This window comes from Apus apus, chromosome 11 (genome assembly GCF_020740795.1).
Source record: "Apus apus isolate bApuApu2 chromosome 11, bApuApu2.pri.cur, whole genome shotgun sequence".
Taxonomy (NCBI): domain Eukaryota; kingdom Metazoa; phylum Chordata; class Aves; order Apodiformes; family Apodidae; genus Apus; species Apus apus.
Window position 1 is genome coordinate 4,129,240 of NC_067292.1, and position 26,647 is coordinate 4,155,886.

At 36.8% G+C, this 26,647-nt stretch overlaps 1 protein-coding gene across 2 annotated transcripts in view; it reads right to left on the reverse strand.

The window, feature by feature from the left end:
- Window positions 1-26,647, reverse strand: part of CDH13 (cadherin 13) — a 424,829-nt gene that overhangs the window by 126,845 nt on the left and 271,337 nt on the right. For both annotated transcript variants that reach the window (XM_051629562.1, XM_051629561.1), the window contains exon 7: window positions 7,045-7,223. In XM_051629562.1, coding sequence (XP_051485522.1) covers window positions 7,045-7,223 — 179 coding nt within the window. The remainder of the gene's footprint in view (window positions 1-7,044; window positions 7,224-26,647) is intronic.

Below are 26,647 nucleotides of genomic sequence, written 5' to 3' on the forward strand. Positions count from 1 at the left end.
GAAAGAATTTTTCTCCTTGATGGTATTAAGACAAAATCTCCTACAAAATAGCATATTTAAAATAATTGTCACGACATGCAGTCTAAAAGTAGAATGTAATTAGAAAACAAAACATATTAAAGAAAGTGAAAACTAAATAAGATGAACCTCTTTTCTGACTGGCCTTTGGGGAATCAAAAGTAACATCCCACTGATGCCAGAGGGATTATTCCAAAATAACAGCACTGGGAAATCTGAATTATGCTAGTGGAACACTAAAAATAACCATCTACAAAAATACAGGATATTTCTCCAAACTGGAATTTCTAAGCTTTACTACCTTCCATTTCAGCCAAATCAGGACACCTTGGTACCAGCAGAATATGTACCAGCACGTAGAAATTAACCAGCACTCTCTGCACAATCTGCCACCAAGTTAAGTGCACCATTTCTTTTCCTCCCATAGATAGTAATTTGTCACAGTAGAATATTAACAACTAAACACCCACAGAGCTAATATTCTCTTCAATTTTTTAAAATAAACTCCAGCAAAAAAAAAAAAAAAGATAACATTTCAGTTATCAGCCTCTATCCAAGGTACTAGGGCAGCTGATATCATGCTTTGTGTCACTTTTAATATGTGTTTTGAAGATTATATTTTTTTTAATCTTTTTGCAATACATCAGTGTCAGAGAATCTCATGATGCTAGCTGAGTGACACGTCTAGAGGATCAGCAAAGTATCTGCCACAGCAGCTAATGACACCAAAACTCCTAACCCTAACCATGAGAGGGAGAATATAAATATTTCTCATTGCAGATACAGAGAACTGCAAGTTTGAAAATCACGTTCACATCTTCTTATGGAAAATATGGAGCTTTCCCAGAAAGTAAGCCATTACTCATCTACATGTTTTAAAGTGATGCTTGGTGTCAATAGTTGAGAGTCATCTGATTCTCGTACTATAGACACTATTCCTTTGAGAGATGGCTTGAGTTTTCATGTAGTTCATCTACCCAGAGGAAGAAAACACATCCTTGGAGGAGCTCTGCCTGTTAAGTATTTATTATTTATCCCACTTGCAATCTACATTTTAAAAAGCTAACAAAGTGTATAGAGCAATGATCCCAGTTTGTATAGGATGAACTTGTAAAGGAGCATCTACACATGGATGTGAGGCAGCAGATATGGCAGGATGATCATCTGGAGTTTGTAAATGCTAGGGCTTTCTACCTACAAAACTGTCAACAAATCAGAGTTTAGGAGAGCAAAGGAAAAGCTGCTGTGGCCTCAACCATCCACACACAGGAGTCTATTCAAGAATTTGAAGGGAGCTCCAGTGCTCACTAGGGTTTGGCAGATAGTCCTGCTCAGTTCAGAGTGGGAAAGGTAAATGCAGACAGAGTAGTTGCAGTAGTTTATTCAGTCAGCCTTTCATTTATAAAGAAAGCAAATGGGCTTGTTCACCAATGGTTTTACTTTTTCCAGAAGTAGGATTCTGACATGCTGTGCTTATTGTTTTGAAGAAAAGCCATTCAGTGATTTATCTGCCTGGTGATCTTGATACTATATTCACTGTCCAGAAAGAAATTATATGTTCATCCTTCACAGATTTTCATATAAAAGAAAATCCGGTCCCTATTATTGTCAGATAATTTTCTTTTTCTAAACAAAATCTGACTATCAAAGTACACGTTGAATTAAATGGAAGTAGAAACAGATACTAACAATGTAGCAAAAGACTTGCAGATATTCTGTCACTACAGACTTATGCACACCAGACTTTTTTTTTTAATTATTTTTTTTTAATGACCAATGTTTCTAATGTTCTGGCAACGGAAAACTTTACTACTCCTAAACTGAATTATGCTTTTAATATTTTAACATATTTTACTTCTATTGACCTCTTTTTGCACAGGCAAGATTTAATAACAGGTTAATGGGCTTTTTCATCCAAAACATATTAGGCAACAAACTAAGAATAATTGGTACATATGGGGCACTGAGAAACTTGATCTAGTGGGAGGTGTCCCTGCTGATGCAGGAGGGTAGGATCTAGACGATCTTTAAGGTCCCTTTAAATCCAAACCATTCTATGATATAGTACAATAAGATACTCATTGTAGACATTTAAGGCCAAATGTTGGAGAGCCCATAATAAATTTAACTTCAAATATACATTTCCATCTCACTAACAAGCACCTTCCATCTCTCTGTCCATTTGTTCCTAAGCTAACACTATAACTGGAAGCTTTCTTCTCTCCATTTTTCTACTCTTCTATGATTTGAGCTACCACAGACTGTGAAATGATCCCTGAAAAGAGTCTGAAGACTCATCACCTTTTTCTGACCGAAGACCCACTGCTCCTCATGTTTACAGGTACCAGAAATCACAGTACAAGGAATGCAATAATCAAGGCAAAAGGATGAATGGTTTGTTTATCTTGTATTTTAAGCAGAAATGTGAGGTATTGACAGATCCATCACTAAAATACACCCCAAACTATAGAAATGGAGGTCCATGGAGCTATGAAATTTACTTCACTGTATAACAGGTTAAAGGCGTGCAAGGAGGAATTGTTCCAGATGAGACAAGACAAAATTATACCATTTTCCCCCTCAGAGCTGATACACTCCATGGTATACGTTTTTCCAAAATCACTCTAAATATGAATATTTTAGAGGTTAATATGAAGATCAAATGTGGAATGCATTTGCTGAAAAGATTAATATCTTTTCATTAAAAATGAGAGTGCACTGTTGGTTCAGCATTTGCATTTAGATCGAGTAAGTAATAAGTATATTTACTGCTTAAGACACATATCTCCAAAATGAAAAATACAGATAAAGAAGGTAGTGTCCATCAGCAGAGGTGGACCAGCTTTTTCTGTTTTCCAGCTACCCCTTCAAAGAACTTAAGCCCTAACAACAAGAATGTTGTGATTTACTTATCACAGCAGAACTGGCCGCAAACTGCAGGGAGCATTTATGCAAGCACTCATTCCCTCATGTGAGCAGAGTCTGGGTGAATATTTATCACTGGGCTGCTGTTGACTTGAAAAATTGCTAACCACTGTACAGTCATCCATCACTGTGTGGGAATGTACAGGAATGGGCACTTGCTAGTTGTTACATACTGCTTTTTGTTGCAGCTGTTTAAAGCTTAAAGCCATCCACTCAAGCAGGAGGCTCAGCTGCTATTACATTCAGACAAGTGGTTCACACAAACATGAGTAGGATGGGCTAAGCTAACTCCAGGATTCTCATCATTTATGGTATAAGGCTTCACAGCTTTTTCAAGTACTAAAGAGAGAGAAAAAAAGGTCTAGTTCAAATAATAGCAGATCGATGAACCAAGATTGGTTCAAATAGTTCCAGAACACAGCACTTGTTTACCAAAGCAGGGGTGTGGCTCGTGCAGGCACACTGAGAGTCAGTCTCACTGGAGAACACACACTTCATTTAATTGAACCTAACCCAGGTTTCTCGGAATCACACAACACTTGAATTGGTTTTCTTGAGGTGTTTAAGAACACGTATGACAGCATACTCCAGCATGCAGCAGAGATCTCAAACTATTTGTTAACTTTTATTCAAATTAAGCACAGCAGTTCCTATCAAAAGCAAAACCATATTACCCCTCAAAGAGTGAGAAGTAAATATTTCACTGTTGTGGCAGCTTTCTTACAGTATTTTAGTCATATAAAATTTATACTAATCATCCAGCTACTTTCCTGCAGTGCAGAGGGGTTTGTAATACTGGCAAAACAGTATTGTGTGTAAGCAGAAAATCCGATTACTGATCCATAAAAGAAATTTAAGAGTTGTTTCTACAAGAGTACAAATGTTTTCTCTTCCTATGCACATGAAGCATTATTTTTCTTTCACTGCAGGGAAGTGTCACTTTGAAGTGGACTCTCAATTCCTGAAATAAAAAATTAGGGACATTTCTTCAAGGCTTCTTTCCTCTTTTTTCCTTCTTCCTCTTTCCCTTCTACACGCCCCCCCCCCCCCCTTCCCGTTGTGCTGTTTTGGGTCATTTGGACCATACACTTTGATGGAGGGCATTGTTCTCCTCTGAATTTATGAATCAAAATGTATTCTCCAGTGGATATCTGCAGGTATCATTTGCCCCCAAACACTCTTCAATCTTTATTGCTGACACATTCAAGGATGCCTAACTCCCACAAGAAAAAGAAAACCCACATTAATCTTCAAGAATATGTCCTTACCTGCCTTCTGAAAATGAAAATGGATGCTCTTTGAGAAATTATCTGAGTTTTGCTGTAAACCCTGAGGATCATGCACTTTTGAAAATAAATTTTAATCTGAAAAAATTGTAAATAAGAATACACTGGTATAGAAATACAAATCCTCCATAGTGCTAAGTCTTTCCTTTCCTTTCCCATCCATGCTTAATCAAACACCAATTCATTTACTACCTAAGTTAACAAAATAAAACAGCTAGGTTGAGGATCTGAAAGTGGACAGACAACTCAAAATAAAAACCTAAGACGACCTTTCTGCTCCTTGATAGTGCAAGAAAGAAAACAACCCTCAACAGAACGATGCCTTCAACATTACATACTCCTGCTGCTGCCTTGTGCACAGAACACCTTTAGAATAGCCTTTAAAGGAGAGGTCACTTTACACACCAGGGAGTACTCCCACCTCCATACTCTCAATTTAGCAAAAGACCCAATAAATGCCAGTCACAGAGAACAAATATTTTTAAAGGCTTGTAGAAATTAACAAAGTTGTCTTCATTTTGAGCCGATCCTGTGTAGCTAAAGGAACAGGCAGTTGCACAGTAGAGGTTCTCCGCTGAGATGCCAACAAAATAAGGGTAAGAACAGAGAAGGCAAAAGTATCACTCTCTCCTCTTCACAAATACTGTTTCATGTGGTCTTTGTCCAACCATTACCATTCAGTGCCTCAAGATTTTGTCCTCTGAAGCTACACACCTAACTAGCAAGGCTTTAAGGGGAAAGATCGTCTCTTTGTCCCATGTTTCTACAACGCCCTTCATAGAAGATTGTGATAAACAGCCAAAACATTTAAAATCTACACAGGTCCACCAGAGAAAATAGGAGAACAATAAGACACTGATATCCTACGAAGAAGTGGCAAAGATTACTCTCTTCTGCCCACTACCTTTCCAGCATCCTGAAAGTCACTTCTTCAAGCCTGGTGATATGCAGATACCTATCTAGCAATAAGCTAGATAGCCCGTCTCTCTCCACCTGAGCTACATCAAAATACTTAAGAGCTATTTATATAGTATCAAGATTATCTTGGTACCCAGAATTTTTCAGAACAGGATCATTAGGCTGCTTGTCCGTCAAAGCTGAGGTTAAAAACAGAAGCTATACATCTTGGACCAAGAATGTCTAACTCCACAGATCTAAAATAAGGCATGACTACAAGTTTCTACACAAGAAAAAGATAAGCAGGAAGGGGGAGAAGAGACTGAACCCGTGAAGATGACAGAGGGCACAACACAAAGCATTTTGTGAAGAAACAGAAAACATACTTTTCCCCTTGCCTTTCTGGACTGGACTTTAACTGCAGACAATGCTTGCTTTTAGTGTTAACATTTTACACACCCTTACATTTTGGCTCATAAAACATACAACATTTGCAGCAACAACAAAAATTATGTTGCACTTTCAACAGGCCTGCAACTTGCCATGTCACCTTATAAGTAAAGGTATTGAACTGGCTATTATTAAAAATCATGAGGAATTCAGAGCCTGCTTTCAGAATATACTACACAGCTGTAATACTTGTTCGATTGAGGCCAGACTTCTTGTATGGAGACAGCATCATTATTTCATGAATCACCCGTGAACTTTGGAAGATACTAGGAAAAGCAGGCATGTTCATTCCCCTCCATTGATTTTCTAATTTTGAGTAAATTGGATTAATCTGGGGAATGGTTATCTACTAGGAATAAAAATACCTAAACTGACTTTAGAAAACAATATAAAGCTTTTGAACTGAAACAATTAATTTGGAAGGGAAACTTGACAATATCTTTAAACTTAAAAGAGAGATCTAAAGGCCCAGACCTTCGTTTTACTGGACTATATATCTGGAATATATGTCTGGTTTACACATTAACTATCTGCTGTTGGAAAAGCCAGCAGAAAGACTATTCACCTAAAACGGGAAGCAGTATGGGCACAGTTTTCATTGGGCTAAAACAAAAAATAAGGTGCTGTACATTGAGAACATTGGACAGTCCTGAATCTAACCAACTTAAAAGACAAGTTCAGTAAATCAGCACATAGCTAAAACAGCCTGCAAGAAAGGATCGTGGTTGTTTCCAGGATTCTAAGAGCACATAAGACTACATAATCAAAAGGTGAGTTATAGGGTAACTGTTTAGGGTGATCATTTTATTGGTGGTCAGATCTTACATATTCTGAAAGCTAATCTGTTTTAACAGATTGGCTCTACTTTATTATCTTCTGAACATGAAATGACCATTCCTAAGCTTTCTTTGATATTGATTTATGCTCTCATAATATTAATGATCTATAATAAACATAGATTTTTGGCACTATGGAAATTCACCTTAAAACTATATACAGAATACCTGTCCCTTGACTATATTTTTTTGGCATTTTAATTTTTTTTCACCTATGGGGAACCAAGTTAACTAGCCCATACAATAAAAGAAAAGTCTAGAAAAGGATTTAGAGCACCAAATTGTAACAATCTCATAGCAAGCTATATGCACAATTAGGTTTAGGTTTGGTTGTTTTGGTTTTGTTGTGGTTTTGTTTTAGTTTTTCAATTCCAAACAGTCAATGACTCTTACCTTCCAATCCTAAATGTCTTGCCCAGAAATGATGAACCACTAGATTTATAAATAGTGGACAGACCATACAATTTCTTATGCCCAAATAGGAAATAAATAAAACTATTAATAGACTCTTCAAAGTTGAGTATCTGAATCTCCACTGCCACAATATTCTGAACCTCCTTTCACATCAAAGAAGATGATTATAGGCATAAATGTTAAAAGGTCAGACTGGTGTTTGGAAAATGGTCACTTACCTCACGGTCCAAGAGAACAGGTGACACCACTGTGACAATATCTCCCTTTTCTGGGTCAATATAGAACATATTTGGAGATGGCTTGGTAGGTGTCTGTTTGAGGATGTTATACCTCAGAAGAGCGTTGTCTGTGCTGGAGTCATCAGCATCAAAAGCTGTCATACGCATCACGGTGGTTCCTGCCGGCAAAGCAGACAGACAACAGAAGGTGACTTGTGAGAACATGAACAATTAGGCTGCCTTCACATGTGAGAAACATGTACCTGCAGAACTGAAATATATATCATTCATGTACAACTACAAACAGTGAGTTAATATTCTTTGTGAAGGTCCTGAAGCACAGATCACTTAAAAAAAAAAAAAAAAAAAAAAGGTTTTGTAAAAGTAAGAACAAGCCCAGCTTCATTTATAAGCCAACATAACAACTGCCTGGTTCACTGTTAAACAAACAACTGGCTTGCTTAGATGTTTCTTCTTTTTCTTTTGCTGTACTTCCCAGAGTACAAAGCATTGCCTCTTTTTGTAGTGACCTTGAATATAAACCCTCACAGATTTTGCTCCACTGCTAATTCAGGCAGAGTTACCCCTCTGAGAAAAATAACAGAGATCTGACAGCATGTTGGTTTTATTCAGCAGTGATTAAAGGTCAGACAGCTCAAAAAGCAGCTTACCACTGAATACCATGCCACGTTTTCCAACACTACAAGATGATCCTAGCCCTGATATTTTCACCTACTATGTTTGAGACTTCTTCAGAAGAAAAAAGAGAAGCTTTTGTTCCTAAGAACAAAGATTCACCCACTTTTCACAAATACAACATATTGTGTTATTGCTTAGATATTTATCACATTTCAAGAAGAAACTCAGATAATGTGTTTCATGAAGATTTCCTAAGACTCCAGTTAAATAAATAAGAATTTAGGCAAATCTTCAGGGGATGTTAAAGAGTGCCCAAGTACAAGTAATATTGAATGAGTTTCAGGCAATTCTTTCCTGAAAAAGTTAATTAAAAAAAATTGCTGTACTCAAGTACATTAGTCTATATTTTAAATGAATATACAGTTACTACCATGCTTAATCTATTAGATGAGTTGATCCCCAGCATAGATATAGAAACTGATGAAAGGATATACTCAGGCAGAGATCCTATTTACACAATTATCCTAAACTGTTCTACTGAAATATTAATACAGTTGCCCTAGACAGTTCTACTGAAATATTTCTGATTATAAGACTGTGGAAGGCACACGTAGATTTTAAGATCTAATGTAAATCCCCAAATCTCTAGTTGCTCTGGCATAAAACTGGCTTAGTACAATGGCTGAATCTGATTCTGATTTGCCAGCTGCAGTTCTTTAACCTTTCAACTCACTGGACATTATCTTGTTCTGTGCAATCACTCCTTTGTCGCACACAGATAATAAACTCCAGCAGCTCAGAAGAGTTGAATTTTATATTCATTTTGCATAGAGATGCTAGCTCTGGCAGGAAAGCTGTAGAAAATTACAACAATATTTTTCAAGGTTGCTTCTGTCGAAAGTTTGGAGATACCGGTTTCTAGATTCCATCAGAGTGGCATTTACATTGAAGTAAAAGTTACTTTATTCTCACAAGTTCATCTAACAGATGTAAAAATGCACTAAAAATTTGGGGTTGTCTTTAGATGTCACTGCATTGGTACAGCTTATATAAAAGCTACACTAACCTTCACTATATGCTCTCATGGCTGCATCAACCAGAGCAGCTGCTGAATGGGAGCCCTTCTGCCGATTGGGAAGTTAGTGTTTTCTTCCTGCAATCATGCTGAGAATGGCTTGTCCTCAGAAGCATATAATTTACTTTCATGTGCTCACAAAGCAGGTTCACAAACTACCCAGAGTTCAATGCTGTCCATTCATTTCCATGCACAGTGGCACCTTCTCTATATTGTATTCCATTAAAACAAAATAAACAAATAACCCCTCATAAACAAAAAGCTAGAACAGACTAGTGTTTTTGGTTGATGCTTCAAAATTCACAAGTTTTAAGCCAGCAGCTGAGATATATTCCGGGGATCTTTTGGAGAAGCCTGATAGCTATATTTCCAGGGGAGAACTTTCCTAGTTGTGGTGGTCACAGACAGAACACATACATTCAGGACTGGACACCACAAAAGATGATGTTCAGGGAGATCTCTTTCTTAAAAACACAGTGACACAAAATTTTCCTTTAAAAAGCCTACAGGATACATCTTGTCCAAAATAGTTTAATTCAAGATGCACACTTCCTCAGTATTACTCCTTCATCATAAAGTTTTATTCTTCATAAAAGATTCATTTCCACAGACCCATAAACTGAATACTTCTAATTCAGTGTCATTTTATAAATACTTCCATTCCTGGCATCAATCAAATGCAGCTGGCTTTCAAACCACAAAACAACAGCTTGCTACATTATCATGTTAAACAATATATATTAACTTATCAAGCTGAGGAAGAAATGTCTGCAAAATCATCAGCTTTCTCTTTTTAATGGTGATGTGCAGATACCAATTGAGGCATCCTCTCTCAGTAAAGGTATAGTAATGCCTTAGTGTATTTCAATATTCATGGCTTATTTGTCACACTTTCTGGGCAGTTTCACTATTATCATAATCAGTCAAAACCTCTGCTTGCACCACCCAGAGCTCCTCCTTGATCAGGCATACCCCACTAGCCGAGTCATTGCTCCAGTGGCTTTAGCTATCAATCTGTTGATTACTCATTTGGCCTGTAAATTGTCTTGGAACTATTGGCAAAAATTGCCCTTAGGCATTAAGAGGTAAAAGACAATGCTTACAGAGTTTTATGGTGATTGGAGCAGATGGTCTCTTTGGCATTTTGTTATTTACCTCTTAATAACCTTTCTATTTCCTTCTCTCTTTATTTCTGTGTGTTTTGGGTTTTTTTTTTCCCCATCAAGATGCCAAAAGAACATAGGGAACAGTTCAGCTGATGGGTGAAGTTACTAGTAACACCCTATCCCTATTATTTATTATAGTCAGCTCCCAGGGCTGGGATGTAGTGGAAGTGTGGCCTGTTTCTGGCTTGATGAAATGCAAACAAGTGTCTTAAATCTACAGCCTTAAAAGAAGACTCTGAATTTGAATACTAACAGTAAAATATTATCCAGTTTAAGGACTCAACAGTTTTATCTTAGAGAGCTACAGTGCTCAAATTCTTCACATGGGAGTTTTCTCATGTTATTTTCACTCTTTTTGTGAGGCTTTGCTGTATGTTCAGCACATGTTACAGAAAAAGAAGGGTCTGCTTTCCTAATTACTGTGATTGAATTGCTAAGTTCTATATCCACCTTCTTCCCAAGTGCAGATGTACCTCCTGCACACTGGTAATTATGAGTTGCACAATGACACAATTTCAAAAGGTAAAGCTATTTTAACCCAAGAAGGAGAACAAAGAATGAAAAGTAGGATGAACAAGGAGAAAATCAAGAGGGTTATCTAGATCTCTAGAGCACACTGCATTTCTTGCTACAGAGAAAACAGACACCAACTTTCAGAAAATGGAGCAAAGGAGGATAACCTCCTGAATACCATACTCATAATAACTAATTACATGTTTGACTGTCACTTTGTACTTTAAAGACAACAAGCCCCAGGGAAGCAAAACAAACATAAGAAGAAAGGTCTATTATGGTTCCAATCAAGGGCATTTGAATTGCAACTACAGTTATTAACTTGTGTTATTGAAAACTTGAAGGTCTTGCTGAACAGAGAAGACATTTAGTAAGAATTAATGAACTCAGGCTTTTAGCATACCTTATATTTGCATAGGGCAATAACTTTCTACCCTGCAAGACTTTTTCACATTGTTTATTTAGATCTCTGACAAATTCATGATATATGAATACTTTTTACATCACTGATCAGTACACTGGGCATGCCAACATATTGCAGTCAGAGGGACTGAAGAGATGCACTGGTGAACTATCATCTGTGGAATGAATAATAAACATCTGTTGTTACACTAAAGAAATTCCAGTAATGTTGAGATGAAGAGTTAAGAATTGCTAGTATCTATAGAGAGTTAATTGCAGCCAGAAAGCATACAAATTGAGTAAGAAACAGTGGCACAATTCCTACTTGAGTATTATGGGAAAACTGTGAAGGTATGTGGGCAGATCAACCTTGAGCAATACTAGTTTTTAACCTTTTTTTTCTCATAAGTAATACAATTGTTTTGGTAGAATAAATTATTCATTCCTGGGATTTGTTTGTTCTTCCAGTTTTACTCAATGTCCTTGTTACCCCCTCAGAAAACAAGCCTTCACACTTGATCACTTGCAGCCTCTTCAGATAGACTGGAAATTACACATTCAGTGAAAAAGTAGAGGTTTAGATGTAAAAGAGGTGTCCTTCCTCCAGATATGAACAGGCTACAGATTTAAGCAAACCACCAAATATTTTTTTAAATGGATTCTGCCCAAGTTCTGGATCCATAATAAAAATGTCATGCTCTCTTGTCTGCTTCCCTTTTGACCAGTGAAGTCTATTAAGAAAAGGCATGAATTACTTCTTGGATCATGAGCATAAGCTATAAAAAGTCCCACTGTTCTAATACTATAACTGCCAATTCATAACATAATCTTATATGTCAGATAACATAATTCATAAAGCAATATAACATATTCTCTTGAAGTAAATCATTTAATGTAAATGATGATATGCATTGAACATCTCACAGCAGGTGAATATGACAGAGCAGTGATTTATGTGTGAAAGAATAGCTATTCAACATACAAAGAGTAAGATTCAGCGCTAGGCACACAGAAAACACAGAAGACCCACAATCTCTCAGGAGTTTGGCTAGCACTAGAGGTCAATCAGAAAAATCAGAGAAAATAAAGACTACGTGAGACATTAACCCACCATTAAATTCACCACCCTAAAAACAATGCAGGACCATTCCTGAAAATATACAGAATACCAGCTTCTCGTCTGAAAACTTCCAAGACATTTCCACAATCCCTGTACAATTTACCACCATGACAAGTGTGTTTGGCAAACACCTGCCAGAAAGCCAGCTCAGATCCTGGGAGGAGATAGGTCAGCGCCTGAAAGAACCAGTTAAACTCTAGATCGTCCCTGCACCAGAGGAGATGGAGGATGCTAAGCTCTTTTCTCACCTTTTATAAAACTACCAGAGGTAGTCTGAGACTCAACACCTCTTCCCTAGAGTGACTTGCTCAGGCACTCAGCCCTTTGATCTGAACTGTTTGACAGCTGAAACATTCTGTCAGAAATACTTAAAACTCACGTGATTAGCATGCTGTTTTCCCAGTTCCCATGTAAAATTGGAATTGCCTGCAATCATTCAAATTTGATTTCAGATGTATACAAGCTGTTTACATGCAGATGCAAACTCTATAGTCAAGAACAGCCAAGCAGAAAGCTTAGTAAATATATATATATATATATATTCTGCACTTATCTCTGGTTTATAATCCAAATGTTCTATTTTAACTTTACGCTTTCTTTAATAGTTTCCCTTTCTTGTACTCTTCCCTGTTTATCTGGGTGGTATAGTTCTACCACAGCAATGCAAATTGCTAATAGGCAGCAATTTTTAAAGCAATACAAATACACAGAACCTGATGTAAATTTCATTTCCTGAAATACCCATGAGGAAGTACCTTTTCTATGTGGCAGAAAGCTTCCCCTAAACTTCAAGACAGAAAGTAAAGCAGAGAAAATTAGATTAATCATTGAACTTTCTCCCCCAAAAAGAAGTTAATATCCAGTTTCTCCTAGCTTCTAAGCAGGGAGGCATTCTTAATCAAGAGAAATTAAGAAAATAGATGTTTCAGACACATCACTTAGGTTAGTAAAAAAAGGATTCCCAATTATTTGCATTCTGAACTTCTGGGAGAGAACTGGCTGTCTTTCACTTCAAAGCCACTTTCACCTTGTCTCCATCCAGCCCTGCCAAGAACAGTTAGTATTCTGAATGCTTACAGCAAAGGCAATGAGAACAAACACAGACTCTTCTCTTAGCCCTTATTAAACAAAACGCAGCTAATCACTGGGAACCTAGTTCACGTTCAGCTATCCATCAAGCCATGAAAGCCTCTGAATTTAGACACCTAGTAGCGCTTGGAGCCAGGTAAATATCTGAGCCATATGCTAGTCCACAACCTTTCCACAGCACCGGTGTCCTTTGAAAAGGAAACGTGGGAGTTTTAGTAGAGAGGAAGCAGCAGCGGGTTTTAATTGACCCACCAGTCTGGTCTACTGGAGTACCTGAACTGTGAGGTCACTTAGCTCAGAAAGAATCAAGGTAACACTTTGGACTGCAATTTATATTTTTTAAAGGGAGAAATCTCATGCCAATAACAGCTCCAATATAGAGATCTTTGTCAGTCATATTTTCTTTTTAAGCTAGGACTGTTTGTCAGGCAGGAATGAAACTCATTAAATAAAGTTCATGAAAATGAAAGACTTCAGTGCCAAATGTAAGTTTTAAATCAGTAGTATATTAAAATCTAATAACACTTTGAGAATGAAAAGAAAATGTGAAGAATATTTTTTCATTTCTTTCCAACGAAGTATTTCCAAATGAAAAAAAACCACACAAACACAAAAAACAACAAACCAACAACAATGTAATGTATTGACAGCAAGTGTCTATTTTTCAAAAAACACCACAAAAATACAGTCTGTATGGAAAGGATAAGCAGCAACCCAAGCTACACACTCTGTGTGCATACTCTGCATTAGGACTTGTTCAAGACACAACTGAAAAATGGAGAGATTTTTCTAAGAAGGCAATGTTTTCACAGATTTCAATAGCCTTTTGATCAAGGCCAGGCTTCAGAGATGGAAGACCTCCTTCTTTAAATTACCTACTTTTATAAAGGAATTGACTGTCTTCTTCAAAATATAAGAAAAGCAGCAATTATGCTCCCCTGTCACAGTGGGCTTTAATCAAAACCATGTCATTACTTCACAGAAATCACGTTAGTCTATTCTTCTACATCCAAATAAGGTAAACTGGCATCCTTCCTGACTAAAAGGTAATAGTATTATATTTTATTAAGATCTCTTCATGCCAGGTCAATCTTCCATCATTGGAAATGCTTTTTCAGCCAGAATTTGTGTTGATCTAAATCAGCCCAGCACTACTAAAGCAAAGACTTACATTAGGCATGGCTATGGAAGACAGGAATGACCTTGAAGGTCTATATGAAGTGCACACAGCATTACATTGCCTTGATTCCCTTTGTACCTTCCTCATTTCTCACTTCAGGATATGTGACATGAAAAAGCAAAAGGATGATCCGTGCCTTTGTTTTGCCTCTTCTAGATTAGACTCTTTTCCTTCTTGTTACCAGCAACTTATACAAGTATCAATTTTTACACACACATATGGGATAACAAGAAGTCACCAACTTATACTTCATAACTGCACCTTGTAAGTCCTCATCTTTATTCTTTGCCACTTTAACTAATACTAACTGGTTATGCATTAATGTCATGTTACAAAGTGGGGATATAATTGAAACACTTATCCTTGTTATCCATGATTCTGTCACTGTGATCCTCATCATCTCCATCAATCCAAAATTAATCCGTATAAGCTGAGTGCTTCAATATTATAAAAGTAGTGGTAATAAAAGAATCAGACCTCATAATGAGGAGGTAAATCTTACAGTTTCTAGCTTCATCTGTAGGAACCAGATCACACACTTATTCTAATGTATCATTTAATCTTTGTATTGATTTCATAGTCAAGTTCTAGCCATTTGATCTATTAAACATCTGATAGTTTTGATTTGAGGGATAAGTGCCTCTGTCTTAATACAAGATCTTTTCAGTTGAGTTTTGTTTTTCTTTCCCCCCTCCTGCAGATGAGCTACTGGATAAATTATTAGGCTGGTCTCCCAGTGTCTGCACTGTTGAAGCTATTAAAATTCATCCTGCCCAGACAATATTTCATAATTAACTTCTTCACTGCTAGACCAAATACATGAATTAGGCAACTATTCCCCTGTTTTACACCCAGGGAACTGCATTCACTTTGTTACACTATTCTAGATAACTCACATCAAAGATGCAGTAATTCCTGTTAAAACTACAAAAAGGAGTGGAATATTTGATTGTAAGGTCTCAATATTTAGCAAATCCCTACAGAAGATCATAAGGCATGTCTTGGAAAGAAATCCTTTCCTTAAAAAGGATTTATTCCCTGTATGTTCTTCTGAACCAAGTTCAATAGCTTCCCACAGTCGAAGACTCCACAATGAGGAAGGATAAATACAATCAGTTATTCTGGAAACCCACACTTTGAGTTGGTCAGCCTTTAAATCAAACCCATAGCAACAACTCATTTCCAAATAGCATTCTAGAATAATAGAAGATGGAATGTTTTTCAGCCATTTCCCCATCTTGAAATTGAAATACCTGCATTTATAAATCGTTGCAGCCCAACTCAAAATCCTCTTTTTGGTTAAATTCTATTTTAAAGCCACTGATAGCTGGATTTAATAAACAATTCAGATGCTAAAAGAGTGTGCCCTATGGTTTTAAAGTAGGTCTTTGAAACTATCCAATAAATCACAGGTTTCAAAAACTCTATCCATATATATGTAACAAGAATACAATTTGGAGTGTGTGGTATATGTTTGCAGTAGAGGCCTTGGCATTCTTTCCTGAAGTCAGTCATTAATTATGTTCACTAATTTCAGCAAGTTTAGGGTTCACTTAGTTACAACCATTTTAGTCTCCAATATTTAGTATTTTAAGTTTCTTAATAGTCAATGGTGAGGGACTGGCAATTTTGGATGCAGGTCAACCCATTCTAAGCTAAATTTTTAAGAAAGGTGAGATGAAGCATCTTTAGAAGTGATTAATTCTGGAGTAAATTGAACTCAGAAAAAACATCAAATTCCCAGGCACTTAAAATAGGTGACACCACTCCTATTAAATCTGCTCATCACAACAGATGTGGAAAAAGGGGTTGGAATAAAAAGATTCTCTTGTTCTAATATGACACACTTCAAAAGACTTTTCCTCCCCCACTTCAGGACCACTTAACAGCTGAAGGGAAAGCAGGCTTGCAGAAGTGCACTGGAGGCCAGTCCCAGCTCTGTGCTGGGCAGCTTTACAGTCTGCACTGACACTTGTCCCTGGAACAGTGGAGGTCTGTAAGGACTGCCAGCAGGCCATGATGTGACTGTTCTTACTCCCTTGAAGTTGATGCATCTTGTAAGGAAAGGACCTTAAGCAACAAATCAAGTTGTTTTAACTTTGTGTGTAATTGATTTAGTATTGGAAAGGCTACATTATGTCCCTGCACAGAAAATGTGGGTATAGAAAAGGCTCTGTGTGTCATAAAACATTTAAATATTGACTGTGGAACTCCTTAATGTAAAATTAATAATTAAGCACGGAACAGTTCATAGTGTATCACTGTCAGCATTTGGATACTTAGAGATCATAAAGATTCACAGAGCTGTGTGCAAATATAGTGTCATTAAGTCACGGGCTTGTTCAAGTACACTTATACATATGGACATACTCTTCCTTAGGCCCAAAGAAAACAAGCACTCATCAATGCTATATTGTGTCAAGAAGGAAGACCCAGAAACAGATTTTAAATGGTCACATACTCCTACCTTTCTACTAAGTAGTTTTACACAGCCCTCAACTTGAATATACCTAAAATTCAAGCAGGTCATGTGGCTTGCAGTAAACTGATTTCAAGCACTCAGATCTCCTAATTCACTGAGCCCTTTTTCCTTAAAGTCTCTCCTTCATGCCTTGTCTAGCTGGGGGCAAAAGTGGGATTGTTCCTTCTCTCTCCAAGCTGACTGGCAGGGATCTAAAGAAAGCCCAGAAGCTATAACCCATATCTGCAGAGCGCTGATAAGCTCTCCTCCTGCCCTAACTTTCATTGCTACCTGTTTTTGAAGCTGAGTTTCTCATCTTGCAGCAAACTTCCTATAGCCTGACAACATGGTCAGTGTGGATATGGCTTAACTATGGGGTAGACTTGAGTGTAATCAGATGAAACTGTATCAAAATTAAACATCTGGTTTCACTTAGGACAATTTTTGTAGGCAAGGACATAAAATACATACTAGTAGTTCCATCCAATTGTATTCAGTGGCATGCTATCAGGCATATAAAGAATAACAACTGAGGTTTTGATTTTTAGTTTTGAAATTCAGGATTGCACTGAAATACTGTTTCTTGGGGAGAAAATAGCTCTGGCCTATGCAAAGGATTAACTGAATGGAGCCATAATGTGAATGTCTATTTCACCCATCTTCTTTCCCTATTAGAAGCAAACAGAAAAGCAAATGGGACTTGAGAGCAACACAAGTGGCCTTGTCTTGCTTCTATGTTAACTTTTGCCCTCAATTTCCAGAGCTGGAAATGTCAATAGCAATACAGCACCAAGTTTAGTGGCAATCTCTAAACATAACTTGTCAAGTACATGCATAACGTTTCCCCCCTGCCTCAGCTCTTTTATAACTTAAAGTGAAGCCCTTATGGAAGAAGGAAAGTTTCAACATACATCAAGCTTCAGGACACAATCTCTAGGAATTTGTGTGGATTACTTCCATGCAAAACTCCAGCTAGAAAAATTAAGAAATATTTTACTTTATACCCCTTGTACTTCTGTGATTTATGAATTTGTTTTTCCTCTAACTTATATGAAATCTAATTTGATATGGATGAGAGCTGTAAATCTCTTTGCTAGTCAAAGTCAAGGTCAGTACTGAGTCATAGTTTTTGTCTCTAAGATGTCTGCTAATATCTTTCCCTGACACTGCCATACACTTCACAATTGGATGAGATCATCAGCCTATTATTAGATATATTTATATAAACTCAAGAGAAGAGCACACAGAACCCCTACTACAGATATACTGAAAATTCCTTGACTTTTGGCAAGATCAGTAACTTCTGAACTCCTCCCCCAAACTTAATACTTGCTAAAGAAAAAAAAAACAAAACAAAAAAATCTATCAGCTTTGATATATTTGAATTATAATTATTTTATGTGTTTATCTACAGCAAGATACCCATGACATTTATACGTGAACTACAGTAATTTCTATCTATGGATTACATGTCAAATTTGAAAAATTGTAGCTTAAATCATACATTTATTACAGATCTTGAAAGTCTAAGAGGAAACAGGTATTGCAATGAAACTGCCAGTGTCAGAGTAGTCATTCTGTATTTTTTTATCACATTGCCAGAAACAAGCATTAAATAGCTGCAAACTCTTTTGTTCAGGGAATTCCCTTAGCTTTTTTATTCAAATGTACTACTTTAAAGAGAGAACAGTTTGTAATTTCATTCACTGGCATGCCACTTATGAAATAACCCATTGATACTAATCCCAGCAGCATTTTGTTAAGCATATTGTACTTTCTATGCCTATAACAATTAGATCTGATAATGATTATCTTTGCACTGAATATATCTGTTGACACAGTGTAACTAAGAATTAAAGCAAATGGGTAATTTGCTAAAGCAAATAAAAAGCAGCATATTTTACAAGTCTCCCAGTTACACTGTCATGACACAGAATACAAATAGTTTTAAAAACAAAGAAAACAGTCACGTGTGCTCACACAAGCATTGACTTTTAAAACTACACAAGTGGTGACAAACTGGTTATGTTGTCAAAAGCACAGGAATGTAGGTGCTAGTGGATCAGCTTTTTTTGCACGGAGTATAATGCTTTCAATGTTTAATGCTTAGGCATGTGATTTCTTCTGTTTGTGTTTTCTGAATTCTTCAGGCTTCACCTGGTTAACAAAGCTCCATATATGTATTAAAATATACGTATTTGCCCGTAATATGTTCAGTGATTCATATTAAGACTTTGTAGAGAAACACTCATTTCTCTATTTTGAATACCCGGGATATTTTCTGTCCTTGATGTGACCATTAGTTGAGACTAGGTTCCTCTCAAAACTTCTAGATGCATTCAGGTCTCTTGTTAAAAGAATAATAAAAAATTCTCTAATGTTCCATACAGTTTTTGAATTTAACAAAAAAACAACTTGTGCATTACTATATAGCATGCCAGTCTCTGTTTCATGTACCATGAAATAGTGTAGTCTACGAACCACTATTTTACTTGCTAGAACCAAACATAACAGTAAAAACAAATAAATATGGGAATTTATAAACTTCCTTCAGTGAAAGGGGAAACTCCCAGAAACAGATCCTGTGCAAGCTGCTCGGTAGGCTGCCTGACTTCCACTGATCCCAGCTTCCTCAAGAAGTGTTAAGTTCAGACTTTCAGCTCATTAAGAAAGCTGCTTTTGTTCATGAAAAATGACACATACAAAATGGTATTTAGATGGCAAGCAATGATGCTACAGCATTTCTATCATTTACACTGACATTTTGCATACAAAGATAACATTAAGCACTTGCTAGCTGAATAACTAAGCTGTCTATATCCAGCTGGATAGGGTCACATCCTGGTGCCTGAAACATGGCTGGAGCCAGAATTCTCTTCCCCGTACCCTTGGCTGAGAATCTGCTGGTGGTGCTGGGACAAGAAATAAGCAACAGTCCCACCTGGGTTCTGTACTAAAAAAAATGAAAAGTGCTGTCATTCTCTGCTTAGGTTTTGTCCATAAATCAGTTCTGTATTTTGCAAAATTAGAAGGTAGCAGAAGCTGCAGAGAAACACCACTGAAGTTTTTGTTCCAATTTAGCACTCTTAACTGTAGTTCAGAATATAATTCAGCTGCATCCCACTTGCAAAATGACCCAGTTACACTAATTTCAGAGGGGTTTTACCACACTTACATGTAGAAAAACTGATGTTCTGTTGACGTATCAGTCATGGAATCTACCATGTTTACTACTTGAGCTCAACATATAGACACTTTCTGCTGCTTCAAACAATAACATTCCTCTGTACAGGAAAAAAGGTAGATCATGACTAATTCAATGCAAATGAATGTAAACCTACAGTTTGTTAACTAATGTTTTGTTCACTGATGTGCCAAAGTCTGGACACTGGATAAAAAAGGCTCTGAGTAGTTCTGTGTAGGACAACATGAAGACAAGGCTTCATCAGGGTTTGTATGGAAATGCTACAAAGTGGCACCAATGGACAGCAGCTGAAAAGCAATTAGCAAATAGTACTTAAGAAAATGTTTCATTCTCTGGTTGTGTGCATGTTTCTGAATGAGTGAGATCTATGTACATATCTACAAACTAGATAATAAATTAAGCATGCTACAGATATTTATAAGCCATAATTAAAATGAAGCCAGTGACCCTCAGTTAAACATTTATGGAAGATTTATTCAAAAACTGGTTAACCATTTATAAGGCATTCATATAGAAACAGAGTATAAATTATGGCTTTCAATTATCCAGGCAAACCTTATAAAGTACTTTCATTTTATCTTCTGTCCTAATTACTGCATGTGGAGACACTGCTGTACTGGATATGTGGTAATTTGTTGCAAGTTTTGACTTCTCGATATTGGAATGACACTAAGAATAACAGTACAGGAGCATTAGAGGCTCATAAAAGCAAATGAATGCTTTAAGAACTGACAGTACTTGCATTTTTAAACCTGGAATCTATTTAAATGTATTGCTCTAAAGCAGAGAGATATATTTTAATATATGTACAATTATAAAACCTGTTTTTCTTGAATTTTAAATAGTACTATTAACACATATATACTTGGTATAGGATACACACAATCAATGTCTAGATAGAGGAAAATAAAACAGATTTTTATTAAGTTATTTTTGTTTATATCAGTGCAAATAAGTTTTAAACTTGGGTTCTTTTCATTGACATTTTCATCTGCTGAATTATCCACATTGATTCGGTTTGACTCAAAGAACACCTCACTAAATGAGAAGCTTAACAACATCTCGTCTTCAGCAGCAACAACCTTCCACATGCTAGTTCCTGTGCAGCTCAGCAGCTCACTGAGCCCACACATACACAGGACCCTACAGAAGAACGTACCTAACCAGTGCTCATTCTTCCTACTAAATGCACGATGCCTCCCTTTCTGGTTTTCGTATTTCAGGCACTTAATTAGTACTCTATTGACAATAGCAGAAAATGTAACTGTTCAGTGATGGAAAAAGCAGTTCCAGAATTAGAAGGTAACGCTGCAAGCTCTGCTTTCATGCATGCCAGTGGTGCTCTGAACAGGCAGACACAATGAACTACACAATCCTCAACTCCTCTGCTGAATGACAATTCCAAAATACTTTTTAATTTTTTTTTTTTAGTTCCCTCTGATGCAGACTTTAGGAACAAGAGTGGGACCTCAAGTTAATGAAATAGGTTACCAGTAAGGCATCAAAGCTTTTCAGTACTGACACATTGACCTATTGACATGGTGTTCCAGCACTGAGCTTAAAGATAGAAGATTAGATAGTCCATCAAATTTCTCAGAAATTCAGGTCCTTGCAATTTCATTTTCTGAAGTAGAAATATTATCTTCATCCAGAGGCATTGTTCAAGACCTTAACTCTGACCTGATCAGCCAAATATGGTAATTAAAAATACATATGCATACAGCATTCATACTGTTCAAGCTTTGGTGCATGCATCAAAAGCAATTAGCATTAATAAAAATTACACATGTTGAGAAATACACCACCATTATTACACAGGAGAAATAAAACACAATTCCTGCTCCTGCTCTGAAAATACTTTCATTAAAATGCCTGAAAACTGAAAGGTGACAGAATAAATATATCTGTTACTCAAAAAGGCTATATTTTTGCAACTGTTTGTACAAAAGTGGTTATATTGATTTTTTATAAGTTTTATTCTGTTAGAATATTTGGAAAATATACAAGTGTGTACTGCAAACAGCCATAAATAATTACAAAATATAAGATACTGACTTTTATGTTCAAAGGCACCTTAGAAAGTATCAAAAATAAAATTTCCATGTAATGTTTAAATCCCTAAACATAGTAACAGAGAAGTACTTACAGAGAGTTATAGCCAGCACTAGAATTTAGAGAGAGAAAAAAAATTCAGATTTCCTTAATTTGTTTCATGTAGGCAAACATATAAAAAAATAACAAAAGAAGATGTAAAGATCCCTCTCCCTCTGTAAAAAAACTGTTTCATTTGCATAATCTCCTCCAAGTCTAATTTTCCTTTATGATATTTTGGAATGTTTTCCTGATCAGTGAATTCCCTACAGCAATATGAAAAGTTCTACACTCAGTAATGAAATACTTTTTCAAACCACAAAATGAGGACTTGCAGTATTCAATATCCCTGGCATCCTGCTGTAAGATAAAACTATTTAATTCCTTCCTTTGAAGAGAATCCATATAATCAGTAACAGATTTATGCTTTTGTAATAGAGCAACTGAGAGGGGGATACTTCTGCTTACAACTAGCTACCTTAAAACGTTGTTGAGAGTGGCTGAAACTGTGGTCACTTGTTTGCTCTCTCTGTGCTTCCTCTTCTTAATGGGAGAGACAAAAGGACTTTGAATAGAAACAAGGACAAAGGCAGGCAGCTGCACCCTTAGCAGCAGTATATGTGAAGCAGATCCCTAGCAACTACCTCACTAACTTGTGCTGCTAACAAAAGGTATTACCCACCTGGCTCCCCTGGCAGACTCCTGCACAGTGTTGTGATGTTCAGGCTTGGGTGATTCATAAGGGGGCACAGCATCATACTGCTGCTAGAAGACAACTTAAGGTTTGCCCATTAGCCTTCCTTCATCCATAGTAGATACTATTTACTTGCTGACAATGGAGGGAATCATGCAGAAAAGAGATATTTGAAGGGCCCTTGAGTTATGGTAGAAGGGGGCAACCTCTGAGTCCATCAAGTATCCTTGTGATAACAACATCACAGGACAAGATGCTGACACTGAGCTGTCATTCTGATTCAATACTCCAAAAGCTGCAGCATTGCCCTTAAAGACAGGCTGTGAGGAAAGCAAGAGCAGTAAGAAGAGCTCTCATGCCCAAGTCCTCCAATGTTAAGAGTTGGAGGGTACTACAGAAATATGCTCAAAACAGATGAATCCAAATGGAAATATGATTGGGGAAACTTAAAAAGAAAATCTAGGAAATCTACACTATTGATTCTGAAAGCCAAAAAACTATTTATCTTTGCATAATTCTCAGATGCTGTTTCATCACATGGAAAAGGAGTGAATGAGAAGGTGTTGAAGGTGGTCAATTCCAGGGGCATGCAAAATCATACTGCTTTGTGAACCACTGAACTTTAATGTACTGAGCCACTGGTTACTGGTCTCTTATTGTACTGCTGAATAGTTACATACAATGAAAAATGTTTATTTTGCTATATACAAACCTCTGCAGAGAGGGTAGGCCAGAGATTTTAGAAGGAAAAAGAGACCTCTTGAAATATACCAACACAAGGCCAACATATAATAAAACTATCATCATCTTTCCTGCCCTTGGATATACTCAAGGGGTATTGCTTTGGCATGTTTCAACCTTCTTCAAATAGTAAGTAACTACAGAATTTTAAAGTCCTAAATTCAAATCCACATTAGTAAGAAAGTTGGTTACCAAGTGTTGTCCACATAAATATTTCCAGGATACACACCACTCCTGCCATGTATAAGTCTTTCTCTGAATGGAGGATGACTAAGGAGAGGTGCTGACACAGGATCTTTGAAAGATGGACTGTGGTTTACTATACATACATTCATATTAATGCAGAAGAATTGTTAAATAAATGTTATTACTGCTGGCAGCAGTGATATTAACATGATGAGCAGATCATTATTTATTTCGTTTCCACATTTCCAATTTTTCCCGTTTAGTTCACAACTACACAAGCTTGAAAAGATTTCTTAAAATGAATCACAGAAATGAGAGCATCAGAAAACCAATTAGATCAAGTTCAAGTCTATGTCATTATGCTGTTATTTTCTTGTTATCTCCCGATTATGTACATGGGAACATTAACATTGCCTTCTAAAGACATTTCCAATAAACTTTTTTTGCCATCATTAAGTCCAGGTTTTCCTTTCCTTCCTTCTACCCACTACAGCATGTAGCTGAGACCTAAAGGTAGTTAGAAATACGCACCAGAAATGCAGCAGCACCACAACACACTATAGATTGTGCTTTATTCTCAGCTCTGCTTGAAAACATAAACAACGTTTCTTTTTCTCTGTACTGATCTTTTTCAGATCAATGATTTTCAGCTGTATTTTAATTACAAACCTGAAAACAATCCATTCTCCTATGTATACATAATGCAAACCACTCCAAGAAAGATGTATAAGAAATGAGTCTCATTCTGAACATATCAATGAAAAGGCTGATCCAACTTTTCTTCCAAATGCAAAAGAAAGGGACTTGATTCTCGGCTACATCCAACTAATGCCAAAAGTCTTTCAGGAAGGAGGGAGGAGATGGAGATCCAAAATGTCTTTGCATTTCCCCAGCCCAAGGAACAAGCAAAGCTTATCAAAAGCAAACTCCATGAAGCCAGGTGCTGCATGAGTTGCTCCTGTGGCATTCCACAACCTCCGTGTTGCCTGCTTAGACCATTCCTCCTACTGATAGTGATGGTGACAGCTATACCAGAGGGCAGTGTCTGGCTGTTGAATTAATGGAAAAACTTTGATTCCAAGATCAGGTAACTCCTCTACATTAAGAGTTCCTCTAATAGCATATGTAGGTACTGAAATTTGCATCATGTTCCAAAGCTAACAAACCAACTTCCTTCAACTGGAACCTAGGCACAATAGATCATCTAGGGTTCAGTCTAGGGTGGAATCTCAGTAGCAAAATAATTTCTGAATGTTTCTGCTTTGTGTTAAATAACTGCATGTTTATGCTACAGGGAAGATGAGACTGGCAGCCCAAATCCAGACTGAGGAAAGAGTGTTTGGCTGCAAGACACTTCCTACTCAGCTTATGATCCAGGCAGTGCTCTCAGCATGAGTCCTCCAGGCATGCAGTAGCATGGAGGCAGTGGCTAATGCCCTACCAAGGAGTAAATCATCCCAAATTTTTATCTTCATTTCCCTAGGCAGTGAAGATGTTGGTATGCACACTGAGCATCACGCAGCATAGGTCTCTATGGAGGTTCTGTGGATAAAACCACTGAAGTTAATTTTTTTTTTTTTAAATATTTAACACAAGCTGAGGGAAATATTTGACTGGCTACTGCTCTTTGTACTCTTCCTATTTCGCCTTTTTATCAAGACTCAACAGGGAAATTGAACTGCATTTGAGTGCAAGCCACGGAGTATAGGGCATAAATAAATATTTTACTAATGTCAGCCTTCTTTGCAAACTTAAACAAGACTGGTACTGTGTTTCAGGGCAGAAATCTACATAATGCCATGTGATACATTTCTGAAGATGGAGCTGTCTCATGTTTTTCTTACATTCCTGCTTTGTCCTTGGAAAACTTGCCTCTATAACAAAACATGTATGGTTTTTCTGAGGCTGATTAACTAGCTTGTTTCTAGTAAAATTACTTTCCCTTGAGAGGAATGTTAAGATTTCTTTAATGTAATCTTCATCCATTACCATTGATTATGGCTTCATTAAATATGAAAATGAGGATTTACTCTTTGTAACAGATACCACTTTCTGCATAAGTGAGTAAACATTTTTCTCTCTGTGCTTCACTTGGAGAGGAGCGTGAACAAATATTTTATTTATTTGCTATTTTAAAGGAAGAAATTGCCTGTGGCAAAAAACTAAACACAGTTCACTGGCAAAATACTCTTCTCTGACAAGGATGGAGCAACAATAAGACAAACTAGGGTACAAACCACACACAGCCTAGGCACTCGGAGGTTAAATGCAATAAATATTCATTAGTGAGATATGCTGATGAATCACACAAATCCCTACTTGTGAATGAATCAATAAATCTTTAAAAAGGCTGGTTGAAGACAAAAAGATATTTCAGTTGGTGTAAAGTAAAAGTTCAGTCAGCTTGGTAATAAGAATGGAACTCTGGAGGGTGCAATGCATAAAATAGCCATAATTGAAGGGAAAACAGCAGAGAAATTACATATTAATGTGCTAATAGCACTTGAGCAGATTAAAGATTTAATTTTTTTATCATCTGTCTTGCTAAATCACTTTTTGAAAATGTCTAATTTAATTCTGCCTTTTAAATTTATTTTTTTTTTAAGAACCTTCTAGTAATAAGAAAACATCACAGGTTGCTCTAATACAGTGTTCTATGATCATTATTTAGGACATGAACTTTGAAATGTTAAAATCCAGGTACGAATACAACTGTTTTCTCTTGCTATTTGAGTTGCCCAGCATCAGGTGAGCAGGTCTTGTTGTGGCTTCTCTAAACCAGCTCACTCCCATTCTATAATGAGATATTTTGAAGATCACATTCAAATTCTACCCCTACAACTTCTGCATGTATCACATTTGCACTTTACTTGCTGTAAAGAGTATTCTAGTTTCCACATTTATCAAGGACATTTTTTAAAGGGCTGATCTATAACCTCAGGGATCAATTTGGACAACAGCAGATCAGATCAATAAAGTAAGGAAGAAAAAGCAAAGCAGGGAAGGAAATAAAAGAGAAATAGGAAGGTATTACTTTAAAG